Source organism: Zonotrichia leucophrys, chromosome 5, assembly GCF_028769735.1.
Source record: "Zonotrichia leucophrys gambelii isolate GWCS_2022_RI chromosome 5, RI_Zleu_2.0, whole genome shotgun sequence".
Lineage (NCBI taxonomy): Eukaryota > Metazoa > Chordata > Aves > Passeriformes > Passerellidae > Zonotrichia > Zonotrichia leucophrys.
The window spans coordinates 47046067-47060298 of record NC_088175.1 but is presented as its reverse complement, the minus strand read 5'-3'; the positions used below and the strand labels follow the sequence as shown (position 1 = coordinate 47060298).

Below are 14232 nucleotides of genomic sequence, written 5' to 3'. Positions count from 1 at the left end.
ATCTTGCATGTGAGAGGGCGAAAAGAGGCTTAGGTCTCTTCTGTTGGTTAAATGTCACACAAGAGGAAAATGAGTAGTTGTCAGCAGGGAATACTGGAAGCAACAGAATATACTCGTGAAGCCCTTTCAAATACCAGTTCCTTCAGAGAAATGTTCAAAAGTGACACAGAAAAAGAATGGTCTAAAGTAAGTCCTAAAGAAAGCCTTGGCTCTATATAATTTTAAAGCCAAAAGGGAATTTAATCTAATCTGACTGCCTATCTAAACCAGAATATTTTCTGTAGTACTCCCTTTTAAGTAAAAAAACATGTCTTACTTATGACAGGCAGTTTGTTTTTACTTAATGCTAAGACATGATGCAGAAAATCACTGGCAGAAGGATATCACCCAAATAATTAAAAGTTTGTAACTGGAAGGACAACTGAGTATAAACAGACATCTGGTCTCTCTACGTATTTTAAGAATTCCAAAACAAAGCTAATGGGGAAAAGTAATATTAATACTTTACTTGTAATGTAAGACTGCACAGCAGATAGTTTGTGACTATTTATGGGAAAGAGGACAGAAATGAGCCCAAATACATCACTCAGCACCTGCTATTCAGTGTTCAGACTATTGACTTCTGGGTTCCTCCTTGCCTTAATATTCACAGGAGAGGTCTTCCAGCCATACTTACCTTATCTGACAATCCACTCTGTAGAACGCTGTTTCTTGCTATTTCACACAAGTCACACGTGCTTAGTTTCCACACCTGAGCTGCAATAGCATATTCTTCCATGAGAGCTTCCTGCAGCACCAAAATACATTTGAGATTAAATTATATGTAAATAAGATCTAAATGGGGATACGTACTCATTACTAGTAAGGATTTTATACATGCTATTTAGACAGCTGTGAAAAATTAGAAGTTTGAAACTTTAAAATCACAACTACTATGAAAAGAATTGTTCATTTCAAATTTCCCAAGGACTACTGATTAATAATTAATAGGCATTGGGTATCCAGTTAGCTTAGTCTAAGAAATTGCAGCCTGCAGTCCAGATCCTTGGAGGCATTTCTTAGGCAGTTCCAAAGGAGCCCCAGGGTACACAAACCCCCTGGAGCACCCAGTTGTAAAGCCTGAGTGATTTTGCACATGGACAGGTAGCAGGGCAATTTCTCGCTCCAGCCCTGCCCGCGGGGCAGGCGGGTGTGGCCCTGGCGGGCTGGCCCAGCCCAGGACGGTGCAGGCTCTGTGTGACTGCAGCCGTGCCCCGGGATGGCAGCGGCTCCCTGCCCCGGGCCAAGGCTAGCGGGGCTCGGCTTGTCCTGGGACACGGAGCTGAGCGATGAATGGGCCTCTCTGGGTACAGCATGGCTCAAATTGGTGCCAGCCACAAACCAGGGCATCGCAGCCAGTGACCAGGCACTCCTGTCCTGCCAGGCCACCCAAGGGCAGGAATCTGTTCCAGCTCACTGAGCAAGCAGCTGGTATGTCATCATGAGATTCCACATTGTGTTTTTTTTATGTACTTCCCCAGACTTATTAGAGTAAGGAAACTGGACTTTCCTGGCACTCTAGAGGATTGTTTATGAAGGCTCAAACCTCCCTTCAGCCTCATCCTTCATTTTACACTTCAACAGCCAACACTGGAGAGGCAAGAGTACAAAAGAAACATAATTAGGAAATCAGACATTTCCTTCTGAAGCCTAACAGTGAGTAGTACACAGAAAATGAGGAGGGACAATGAATGAAGTGACTGAAAGGCATGACACTATGTCCTAAGCAGTGAAATAAAACAGCTTTCAGGTCATTCTGGACCCTTGCGGTGCTGTTGCCAAATTCAAAGCTGGTGCTTTTTGTAATTCCTACCTTTGTGTAATGAAACTGCATAGGATCATCTGTGGAGAGGGAGACGTGCAGGCCCTTATGGAGAAATTCCCGTAGCGGATTTTTGGAGTACTCCAGAAATAGGCTGTTGTTACTAAGTGGGGACATAGCAATGGGTATTTGTGCAAGATAATACAGATACTGGAGGACAGGACTCTGAAAAACAAAACACAGTCAGCATTTAATGGTACTATGGGATAATGGAAAAGAGAAGGATTTCCCTTGGATAAAATGGAAACAGTAATACAGGGGGAAGACTTAAGATCAAAAAATTAGGATGACCATGACTTCTCTTGGAAATACTTAAAAGTCTGAATTTTGTATCTTACTGATCTTTATAAAAATAACTTATGTTCTTAAATATGGTCTGTTTAAAAATACAATGACTTCTATTACTGTAGATTAGTAAGTGTATCTATGACCATTATGGGCATTGCATTTGATATCAGCTGCTTATCAGCCCCAAAACCTGAAAGTCACAGAAGATAAATGGGGAAGAACTGCTAAGCAATTTTTTATTTCCAAAGCTCCAGTCCAATAGATAAATTTTAGGAGCAAAAGAAGTTTTAAGTTACGACAAGTCATGTGTTGCTGTTGTACACAATATAAATAATCTGTGATCACGTCATCTTTATGACTGTTTTGCCTAAGCCAACCTATGAACCTCACAAGTGCCTTTATTAATATTACTATTATTAGAACCTGCTATGCCATCTTACCACACCAGGCCATGCAAGAGAGAAGGAAGAGGAGAATGCTTTGGTCACACACTGCTTTAGTGCTATTCTGTCTGGGTCTAATTTTATGAATTATTAGTCTTGAGCATAGTATCAGACATGATTTTAGGTATATTTTTTCTTTGTTCTTGGTTACACTGAAGAATACAGAGAATTTTCCAGCATTAACCAGAAAAAACTCACTTATAAAGGAACTCCTCAAAAATTACAGTAAACTCAGTACAAGTCTGCCACCCACTGACCAATTATTTTAATTATGAAACAGTGCCCTGAGGATGGGATGAGTGATGGTTTTCATTAACTAATGTGCCAGGAACAGCATTTGTTCTGTCATAAAACATTTGTTCTATCTAGAATATTGTTGTGTCAAACAGCTATGTTGCATTTCTTGATAAAAAATACTAAAATCCTTAAAGAACTTCTGAAAGAACCCTGAAGTACAGAAATGCCAATCAGAGAAAATGACCTTTGTCCCCGTAGAGAAAAAATGAGAGCTTTCCTTAACTTCTTCTGGGACTAAACCAGGGAGCAGTAGCAAGTCTAAAGTTTTAAATTTTGTTCACATAATTTTAACTCTGCTTGGAGTATCCAGAAATGGGTGCTGCCAAGTCTTTGACATATCTGAACAGTTATTCTTCCTTCCCTGTGAAGACAAAGCTGTCTTTTTGTACCTAAGGAACAGGAAGTTCAGTAAAGCTTATTTATTTCATTGAATCATGAAATAGTTTGGTTTATAAGGAAGTTCAAATGAGCTTATTTATTTCACTGAATCTTGAAATAGTTTAATTTGTAAGGGACCTTAGAGATCATCTGGTTCCAACCCCCAGCAGTGGGAAGAGACACCTCCCACTGGACCAGGTGGCTCAAAGCCTCATCCAACCTGGTTTTGAACACTCCCAGGGATGGGGCAGTGACAGCTTCTGGGCAACCTGTGCCAGGGCCTCATCATCCTCACAGTAAAGAATTTCTTCCTAATATCTCATCTAAACCTACTCTCTTTCAACTCCCCCTTGTCCTGTCACTACCTGCCCTTGCAAAAAATCCCTCTCCAGCTCTCTTGTAACCCCCATTTAGCTACTGGAAGGTCTCCCTGGAGCCTTCACTTTTCCAGGCTGCACAACCCCAACGCTCTTAGCCTTTCCTCACAGGAGAGGTGCTCCAGCCCTCTGAACATCTTCATGGCCTCCTCTGGACTCCCTCCAGCAGGTCCACGTGTTCTGGTGTTGGGGGGGATCTGGGTGGAGTTTCTGACCAAACTGAAGAGTTACTTGTGCCTTGCTAAGAACGTGAACTAATGAAAAATGCCCATTTGGTGCCATCTGTTTGAACCAGTGATGGATGTCTGAGCACACACTGATTCGTTTAGGAACAATACCTTTTTCAGGAGCAATCCATGAGAGATATTGTCTGCTGTCAGAAAGGCAGAAACAAGGTGTGTGATAGACCCAGCCTCTCCACAGTGAGGTCGAAACAGGAAGGTGCACATGCCTCTTTCCCTGAAGAGATTAAAAGCAAGTTTCACTTAAAAGAAAGCACTGTTCTTTATCTATTTGGTATATAACTGCCAGTAATAGGTAGATTAAAAAGAAGAAAGTTAAGTTATATATTCTCATACAGTTCAATGTGACATGTACCCAGTTCTGCCTGTAGTGGGCTGCTCAAAAGGGCAGTTCCCTCTACCCAAGCTCCTTCTACCACCAGACATATTTGTGTCTTCTTGCCTTCCCCAGTTACATCTCATTTAGGAACTGTCTACCCACTGACTGAACAGCTACTGAATGGATTTCAGTGGAGTGAACTGACAGATGGAAAATTCAGTAAACCCATGCAACCTGTGGCTGCAGAATTTCTGGTTCAAAATGAGGGAAGAAGGGGAAGCATATTGCCAAGAGTTAGCTAACAGCACCTAGTGTGATCAGAGCCTGCCATCTCACCAGGTTTAGTGTAGCATAAAACCACACCTTCAGAAACAGAGGTGATCTAGGAATGTTAGTTATTACACCAGACTTCCACTGTAATTTCTAGAATTACTGAATTACCTGCATTAAAAGTGATGCTGGGTTTGAGATTACAATGGACCCTGTTAGTGCAGACAAATGTCCCACAAGTATTTGGAGATATTCAAAACACAATTTCAACAAGGAGTGTTAGAATATAAGGCAATTCTAGGGTGGAAGTTAGTAACATTGCTCCTGATGTGAGGATGTAATCCATCCTTGCTGATATTACCAAAGATATAAAACAGTCTTATCAGGGCTGTGTTGACTCAAGCAGGGTGATTAACAGGGTGAACAGTTAGTGACTCATTGGTGAGTTCTGTCAGTATCTCAGCTGTAAGGAATATTTAATGATTATCTGGGGGCATTTTAATACAGCAGTCAAAAATATCTTGAGGTAAAAAAAAATGCATTAGTTCTGGCAGAATCTCTCTTTGGAACAGAAAAAGCATGTAGACTACAGAGAATGTAAAGGAAGTCAGGAGAAAGGGATGACTTTCCTGCAGCTACCTGCTGTGCGTCCTTTTCATTATAGAATTAAAACAGCTACACCTGATTGTTGCACATATGAGGTAATTTGAGGTGGGTGTTTGCATTATGAGTTTTGATCAAATAGGACGATTAAAAAATGCTTGAAGTAGCAGTGGGAGAGGAGAAATAACATTTTGAATGCTAACTTGGATAAAACTGTAAAATGGAAACCTGTGCACCTTCTATAAGAAAATCCAAAAATGTTTTCTACATAACTAAAGTAATCTAAATAATGAAATGAAGTGAACCAAATCCCTTCAGGGTAAGTGATGACACTCTCACACTAGTGGATAACCTCACTGCCTTGGCTGGAGCTGTGCAGGTCAATGAGTCAGCTGCAAATTTAGCCATATAACCTCACATTGAATTTCAGGCATTCCTGAGACTGATGCCAAAATCTGCTCTGACAGGCTGATGTCACGTAACTCTCTGCATTACTTGCCTAGACATTGGTCCTAAAGTTGTAAAACTGAGTTGAGTCAAGAAGCCTGCTAAAGGAAGTTAGCTGGATGTGCAGTTTGTAATTGTGTCCTACTTGGTCTGTCTCTGAATGCAGCAGCCCCTAAGCCAGTGTGCCACAATATTACTTTGTGTCTCAAATTACCAGGAGATAGCCAGACACCAAGAGGCAGGTGCATTGTATTTGGGAATCTGCTGCAAAGCCAAGCAAAGGGCAGTGAGTGGGTTTTGTGGGGTTTCTTTTGTTTCACTTGGTATATGCAGTTTTAAGGTGTTAAACTCCAAAATAAACAAAAATATGAAACCAAGATATTAATCTGATGCCTCTACAATTTCTGATTTTTTTGTTTGAATTAATTCTATCATTAGTATTTTCAAAATATCTGAAGTACTCAACTCTAAGTAATTCAAAATAACCCTTGCTTCAGAAGATCTGTAATCTAGACACTGAAATTCTGAGAGAAAGATACTGATTTTCTGGGAGCTTGTAAAATACAAAAGTGTCTACTTACCTTCTAAGGTTGTTTAGCAACATGATGTTGACATACATATAATACAAATAATAGCTATATGGGGGATTCTTCTCACTGGTCCAGAGGTCAGGGTTAAGGCTCTTGTCAGAGAACATATGGCCACTGTGTTTGGATTCATCATCAACACTGTCAAAGCCAGTCACCTGGTGGGAGAAGAAATTCCCAGAAATAAGGGGCTTCAAGAAGCAAACTTCAGCGCCACTTACTCTTGCTTCAGGACTTGTTTGAACAAGCATCCAGTCCCTCCTCCTTCATTTCCATCCCTATCCTAGCAGTCCTGCTGCTCTGCATCCTACCATACCATGCACACAGCAGGAATAACATGTTTTGCCAAAATTTTACCCATTTTTTTTCTCCTGAAACAAACAGGAAGCCCAGGTGCACAAAAGCCTTCAAGCCCCTGGGGGGGTTTGCGGAGCTGCAAAACTCCCTAAGATCCAGACTAGAATCCTTTGAACTCATCTGCTGTCTTTGATAAGCAGCTGGAAGCAAGAGGTTCCCAGCAAACCTCAGAGCTGTGATCTGAGGCACACTCAGAAATGTCTGTGTTATCTTTGTCCCAGCAGCAACATCCCACTTCTCTCCTGAGATCCATCACAGTCCACACAAAGCTTCCTTCCAGCTGCCTCCTTCTTGGAGGCCAGTTCAGAATCAGCTCAAAGTGCCCATCCTGGATGATGATGCACAAGAGCATGTAAACATTTTTGGTCATTAATGAAAGGACAAATAAATAGCTGCTGAGCTGTTTCTGAGGAAACAAACAGGTTATGCGACAATAGGACCTCACACAGACTTGTACTAAATTATGTGTCAGGGTTTTGAGTCAATAATAACACAAGCAATCTGTGGAGAAGGAAACTTTTTTAGTGTATGGGAACAGAAAAAGAGCAGTAGAGGTCCATTTCATATGAGAAGGAAAACCCAAACATACTTACATATTTGAGGAATAGGTGCAATTCTTTATGGTCTTTGGGATTGATTGTTGCTTCAAATAAAGGTACAAAGATGTTCTCCAACATCTTCCCAAAACTAGGCAGAATATTTTTGGACCTAAATATGTCACTGAAGGGAAAAAAAAAGACACATTCTTTAATAAGCTTGTATTGTCCTTCACTTTTGTATTTTCTGTTATTTGTGTACATTCTAGAGCTTCAGTTCCACCAGGATTCAGAAATTCAAAGTTTATGTCGGGGCAGATTGTCTCTGTGCTCTGTTTCCTGCACTGCCTGGCACTCTGCTTCATCCAGGCTCTACTGAAGCTCTCAAGTGCTCCAAAAATAGAGACAGCATGCAGGGGCAGATGCTGCCTCAGAGCAGTGACCCTGTCCTTCACAGACACCCAGTTACTACCAGGGAAGATAATGAGCCACCTCTCATGAAGGATTCTGTTTCCTAAAGCTGTAACTACTCCAAATGAAAGCAGAACACTGTGCTCTGGTGAACCTCAGAAATAAGGGATAGTACTTCCATGTGCCACTAGGTGCATGGCTCATTCCAAGTGCTGACTGTGCCATGCATGGCAGAAATTGCCATGTAAGAAACTGAAGGAGAGAAACTTTCTCCCCAGTGAAAAGCACACTCTGGGGGGATATATGTGACTGTGACAGCTCCTTCTCTACTCATACCCCAACTGAGACTTTTCAAAACAAGAAGCTCAGCTATTAAGTCTGACAAAATTATCAGGGGAGACTGTATTACAACACACAGTATTGGAAACAAAGAAATTAAGTCCCAAAGGAAGCTTAAAAACTGAAAAGATCCGACAAAGATTTAAGTTTGGAAATCATCAGTCTGGGTTGTTTCCAAGTTCACTGTCATTTAGTTACTAAACTTGATGATAACAATTTGACAGAGCATTTTCTACTCCTTCATGGAATTCAAGAGTTGATTTATTCTTATTACTAAATTGTATTTTAATTGGCCTTTGAATGCAGCTTGATTTCACCCACTTGTAATTTTTGGTTTCAATGTCTTCAGACCTACAAATAATTAACAGTAGTTTTGAATTGCTTCATAAAGAGTAGATTCAATCCCCATCTCCTGTCTTCCACCCCCAGACTGTCAGGAAAACTGCACCAATGGTCAAAAATAAATCTCCCAAGCTATTGCTTATAAATAGAACTACAGGACAGCTAATAAGCCATCTAAATATTATCAGAAATTAAGTCCGTGGTATGATTTCAAACTATTAAGATTACCAAGAGCTCCTGATTACTTACTAGATTCTGGGAACCTGAATTATCCAGCGCATATTAGGGGAATAAACTTTATGCTTAATGAACCATTTTGCCAAGTTCAGCCATTCATCTGGAGACCGTCCATAAATGGATAAGCGGGGTTCTGTGTACTGGTACTTACTTTCTTCTAGTTCACGGGCTACTTCCTAGTAAGTAATAAATATATTTGCTTTAATATGGACACTGAGATCATTTACAGCTAGAAATATATGTATCATTGCATTTTCCTCAGAGCAAACATAACTGTATTGGCATCCTTTAAAGATAAGGGGAATCCCTTGTCTTTCAATCTATTGTTTTATTTTAGGCATCTAAATACTCTACTGAGGCAAGCTACCTCAAATATCATGTGAATATAACTTAACTGTACATGTAACTGGGAATAACTCTAACACCTCCTTTTAAAGCACAATGTTCTTCTGCAGTCCTTACTAAAACCTCTGTCAAACCTACTTTTAAAAGAGATAAATCAGAATTAGACTATATAAACTACAGCAAACATCTGCATAAAATACAATGGAGAACAATGGAGAATCTGACCCACAATCTATGGTAGCAAGCAGTTTTACAGCAATTACTTTTAGACAATACTTCTGTATATTCAAGAAGAGCTGACATCTACTACATCACAAAAACTACTAATTTTTTTGTTATAAGAAATTAATTTGAAGCTTGTTGCATGCATGTGCAGATGCAGATTTATGCAGAGACACTTCCCTACCAGCTCCTTCCCTAGCAACTGTCAGTAGCCAAATAAATCCTAACAAAATACTAAACCAGTGAATTGACCCTCAGCTTCTCTCCATTAGTTTAAAACTACCCACAACTCAGCTTTGAACTCATACACAGTTTATGTGTACGTTTCTACCTCATAAAACTGTTCAGAAAGCAGCAGGAGCTGGCTTAGCAGAGAAAACGTCTTCCTCTGAGGAACTGCTGGAGCAAGCCCAATACTTGGAATCACTTAACCATACTGTTAGGTCTGTATGCAATTATGACAAATCTATTACAAACCTTCATTTCTCTACAGCTGGAAAAGCTTGAAACTTATTTACCTTGACCATCCGAGCAAAATATTCACCACCAATATAATTCTCAGTCTTCAAATACAAGTCCCTCAGCTCACTGGCACCAACTGGATTGTACTTGGAATTGAATTTGTCAAATCGATGGAATGTTTGACGTCCCTGGAGGAGGAAAAAGACCCAAATAACCATAGTTTTAAGAACACACAATAGTTCATAAATCAAATTGCCCAACATTAAAAGGCACAGAAAAAAAAAATCCTGTGATAACTTCTTTCAAACATGCACTGTAATGCACGAAATCAAATTCTGATTTAGTAAGTTATCATGCAAACATTGTAGGAACTAGAATTTTACACTTGGAAAACTTAGCTTTTTCCCATTTGTTTTGTCATTTCACTAGACTTACTGCATGGACATCTAAAGAGTCTACAGTGAGGTCATAGGGGTCCATGTGAAGGCTTTCGAAGACTTGCTTTAAAGTCATCTTCTTGCCTTTTTTCTCTGCAACAATCCTGTCGGGCTCCGTTTGATATGTGTGCTTAATAAACCTCAGTAAGTGCTTCTGGTTCATGCAGGCAGCAGCATGGATATGAGTGTCAACCTGAAATCAAAAGGTTATTTATGCTTATCATCCATCTACATAGACTTAATTAGCAAAGTATCTATGTCACTGACAACAGTAAAGCCTTATAAAATATTCCTTAAGCAACAAATGGTTTAGTGCCTAAGCAAATCAAAATGTTTCAGAACCCTGAGATTTTGATTTTGGTTGAATTAGTTGGTAAGGAGAACTGTAAGTAAAGTAGCCCTCAATTAGTAGTTTCCTATTTAAATAGGAACATTTTCAACAAGATACATTCTAAGTGCTAATCACTGACCCTGGGTTCAGATTAAACTTGATATTCCTTAAAGGACACTCTGACCCCTTAGTATCCTTTTACTTCATTAATGAATCAACAATGCCTCTCTAATTATACAGTGTGGTTATAACTATCCTCATTGACTGAAGGGACTTGGAATTCTCAGCTGTTTCCAAAAGCAGAATTCATTTTTTCAATGATATTTCAACCATTTGAAACATCTTAGGTCACTAGTACTGAAGAATATTAATCTGAGATTTTTGTCACCATTTTTTCCAAGTTTAATTATAATACAGCAACTCATAACACTGACAGACTGTTCAGATCTTTTTTCTTAGACATCTCTTCACACAGTAAGGGAGCGCAAATTCACAGAAGGGCTGAGAGTACTCCTTCAGGTTTTGTTGACAAATAAAGTATTGACAAGAAACAAATTATTTCCACAGGTCTTCTTTGCTTTTGCTCAGAAGCTTGCACTGCTACCTGAGCAGCCTCTATTGGAACACAAACCAAAGAAACAACTCACAAGATATGAGGGTGAGTTGTCATGTAAGTTTTCCCTGTGTAAGTCCTTAGTTAACACTAAAAGAACTTCTCAAATAAACCAAACACTCTGATAAGCCAGCTATAAGGAGCCACTGAACCTAAATGTCTGAAAGGACTCTCATGCAGGATTCCTCTGTCCAGGAAACTGCAAACATGGACAGGACAAAAGTGAGCCCAACACATTCCCCTTTGTGCAGTGACTCTGCAGTTTCACATTCTGCCAACAGAACTAATCAACATCCTTATCTGCTTTTAAGGATCAGCAGGAAACACATCACAGAGCACATGAATAAGCCACCCTCCTGCAGTGTAAACCTGGGTTTATGCCATGACATTCAGGCCACAGGAATGCCACTGCTTCACTTGGCACCTGGAGTCATTTTATTTCCATGTTATATATACACAAATTGTTGCAGCTTCACCCTGTGAATGTCAGTAGCATAAATAAAGACCAGGACATAAAACTGAATCCTAAACATTTAATTGTTAATCACTGTCTAATTCAAATATACCAGACACATTAAAGCTAAATGAAAAAGCAAGAAACATATTGCTGTCTCAAAGTACAGAGCATAATGTACATTATTAATGCACAGGAAACAATGATGTGTATAAACAGTAAACACACCTCCACACAATGTATTATCACTCTCCTCAGAGTACTTGTATAGATATTTGAGCCCAAGTGCATTTTATACATGTGCTTACTCAGGTTAATAAACCTTCTCTGGGTTAGACACTAATGGTGTTTACTGTAAACTCTTCCTGGAGCAGTGAAATACTACTGAGCTTGGTCAACTTGTTCAGTGAACAGCAGTTACCAGGCTTTAAATGCTAATGAAAGCAAGTCATAAACAGAAAATACAGGTACAGGGACCCTGAAAAAGTGTAGTTTACTGAATTTCAGAATGCAGTGGTTCCAGTAGTGGCTCAGCTACTGGAATTAATGAGTCTTGAAAAAAGTCAGAACAAACAAGACACAGCACTTCCTCCTTATGTAAATCAGCATGAATTCACTGCTGTTAGGAGGACAAGGATGGAAAGCAAGGAGGCTTTTTGTTTCTTTTGTTTGCTTGTGTGCAAAGATCACGTTGCTTTTAAAATCCTGCTTCCTGTTGAGAAATAATTCTCTGGAGTGTGCATTTGCTGCTCAGTGAGCTCCTGTGACATCTTCTCCAGTCCCCACGAACACATCACACACAGCCCTAGAGCTGAGCTAACCACAGTAGGTTTATTCTGAGAACAAAGATCTGCCTTTATATATTTACTTTTTTTTTGTTTTTACCTCCTCCTCCTCCTTCAACCTAAACATACATATCCACCAAAAGTTAAGAGACCCTTCTGGAATCTCCTTCATGCTTTTTCCAGAGAATATTCACTACTTTAGCTACCTTTTTTTACTACCCAGTATAATTTGACCTTTAAGAAAACAACAACTTCAGTAACAAAAAGTCATAGAAGACTCAAGTCTAAAGTCATAAGAGTATCACACAGCTTTTCTTCTCTATTTTATTTTTAGCATAAATGCAACTTTTTGGAAGGTTTTAAGGACTTGAGCTTTGAACTACCCTAGCACATATTTAGTGTGTATGCTCTTGTACATTTTTACCATGCAGGGTGCAATCCTACCTAAGTGAAGTATCTGAATACAGAATCCTCAGGCAGAGCTTAAGTGGGCTGATTTGGTTAGGCAGGTTATTGTCATTATCGTTATTATTATTATGTGAAATGTTATAATGCTAAAATATTGTTACTAATTTTATTACTATTTATTATGAAAGGCTTCTACTAAAACAATTTGAACAGACTGAATTCATACAAGGCTGACAAATAACCCCTTTGCCTCCTTCCTTCCTCCCTCCCCAAAAAAGACAAAGCCACTCCCAGTTTAAGATGTTACTATTTTGTTCCTCGTACAATACATAAAATAAGCTGATGCTTTTCTGGATCATGAGTAACACAGCCCCACCACAAGGTTTATTTGTTTCTATTTGCAAACATTCTCCTTCCATTTTCAAATTCACTTTAGTGCCATTCCAGCCTAGTTTCTCCTTAGTGGAAAAAAACCCCGGCTGCATTCCCTTAACCAGATTTCCTGTTGCACTGCTTATTGTCCCCTCCCCCAGCAGAAAACCTTTCTCTCAAGGTCACATTAATCTTCCATGGAAAGAAAAACAGAATGACTGACAGAAGCCTGTCTTGGAACACAGTATTATACCTTCAGTGAACTCACCCTTGTAACAAAAGGAAACAGTTGTTTACATAAAGGTTAAATTGTTGTAATTCCATCATCAAGTGATGGTGGACATCAGCTTCCTTGCACTTAAAGGATGGTAGAATTCCCTTCACTCAGCAATTCTCCATGTAATGCAGCCAGGCTTTCTTTCTCTGCAGATTCCTACTGTGTACAACTTACAGCTTGATAGAGTTCTCCTTGCCCTCCACATCTAAGCAGCACCAGCCTCCCTCAGCCACTCTGCCTTCTCCCTTTTCTTCCTGCATTCCTCCTCTTTCCTTCCACTGTCACTCAGATCTCCACAAAAGCTCCATCTCAGATCTGTCTTATGGATGCTTGTCTGTGTATATCACAGACAGTGCTGCACTGAATTGAGCATATGAGCTAGATTCAGACTGATAAATACAGCAAAAAGAAATGCCAAGGCCAGCCCTTTTAATAACACTGAACTTCTCCAGGGCATGGATTAGTAGCATCCACAGCTGCAAACTGCCACATTTTCTAAACACATACACTTTCATGTATAAATACTTCTAACCCAATAGCTATGGGCTGCATGAACTGGACACCGAATCCTCTGCACGCTTTACTTCGGTGCTGATGTGAAGGGGAATCATTCCTCATCCCACTGCTAGATTCCCTGCTCGTCAATACATTCCTACTGCATCAGCTTTTCTGACAGGATGCAAAGCTTTATACAGTGGGATTGATTTTCTCCTTGCAGTTCTTTAACAGGCATGAGAGGCAGAGGCACAAAATACTCTGTCCTCAGGTAGTGCAGGAATGCTCCTGGCAGCAGAAATAGTCCCTAGAGCTGTGCAGAGCTCCTTGGGAGCTTGTCTAATTCATATTTATGCCATGCAGAGCAACCCAGAAACAGGAAAGATGAGAAGAGGATCCCTGCATATCCAGCTTCTTGTCTGGCTGCAGAATCCAACCCGAGTGTTTGTATTCACACAAATACAGAAATACACTGCTGTGAAGAGAAAATCTCGTGTTCTTTTAATTACTGAAAGAGAGAGGAAAAGCTTTCTTTATGGTCTCAACAAAATTTTTGCATCATAATCATTGGTGCCTTTACCACTGATTGTATTTTGTGCTCACTTGCAAGACTGAGGGTAGAGACAAGAATTTGCCTCAGCATCTCTGCAAGGCAGGAGGGGAGAGGCAGCACTCAGAGCTCTGAAAGCACAACAGC

General features: G+C 39.9%; 1 protein-coding gene across 5 annotated transcripts in view; it reads right to left on the bottom strand.

The window, feature by feature from the left end:
• AMPD3 (adenosine monophosphate deaminase 3) overlaps positions 1–14232 on the bottom strand; it is a 31520-nt gene that overhangs the window by 1521 nt on the left and 15767 nt on the right. For 4 of the 5 annotated variants that reach the window (XM_064715114.1, XM_064715113.1, XM_064715112.1 and 1 more), the window contains 8 exons: positions 9799–9993; positions 9420–9551; positions 8347–8510; positions 7063–7189; positions 6107–6270; positions 3983–4103; positions 1853–2026; positions 677–787 (listed from right to left, as the gene is read on the bottom strand). In XM_064715114.1, coding sequence (XP_064571184.1) covers positions 677–787; positions 1853–2026; positions 3983–4103; positions 6107–6270; positions 7063–7189; positions 8347–8510; positions 9420–9551; positions 9799–9993 — 1188 coding nt within the window. Of the gene's footprint in view, positions 1–676; positions 788–1545; positions 1630–1852; positions 2027–3982; positions 4104–6106; positions 6271–7062; positions 7190–8346; positions 8511–9419; positions 9552–9798; positions 9994–14232 lie in introns of those variants that run through there. The other variant, XM_064715111.1, reaches the window with a different exon arrangement.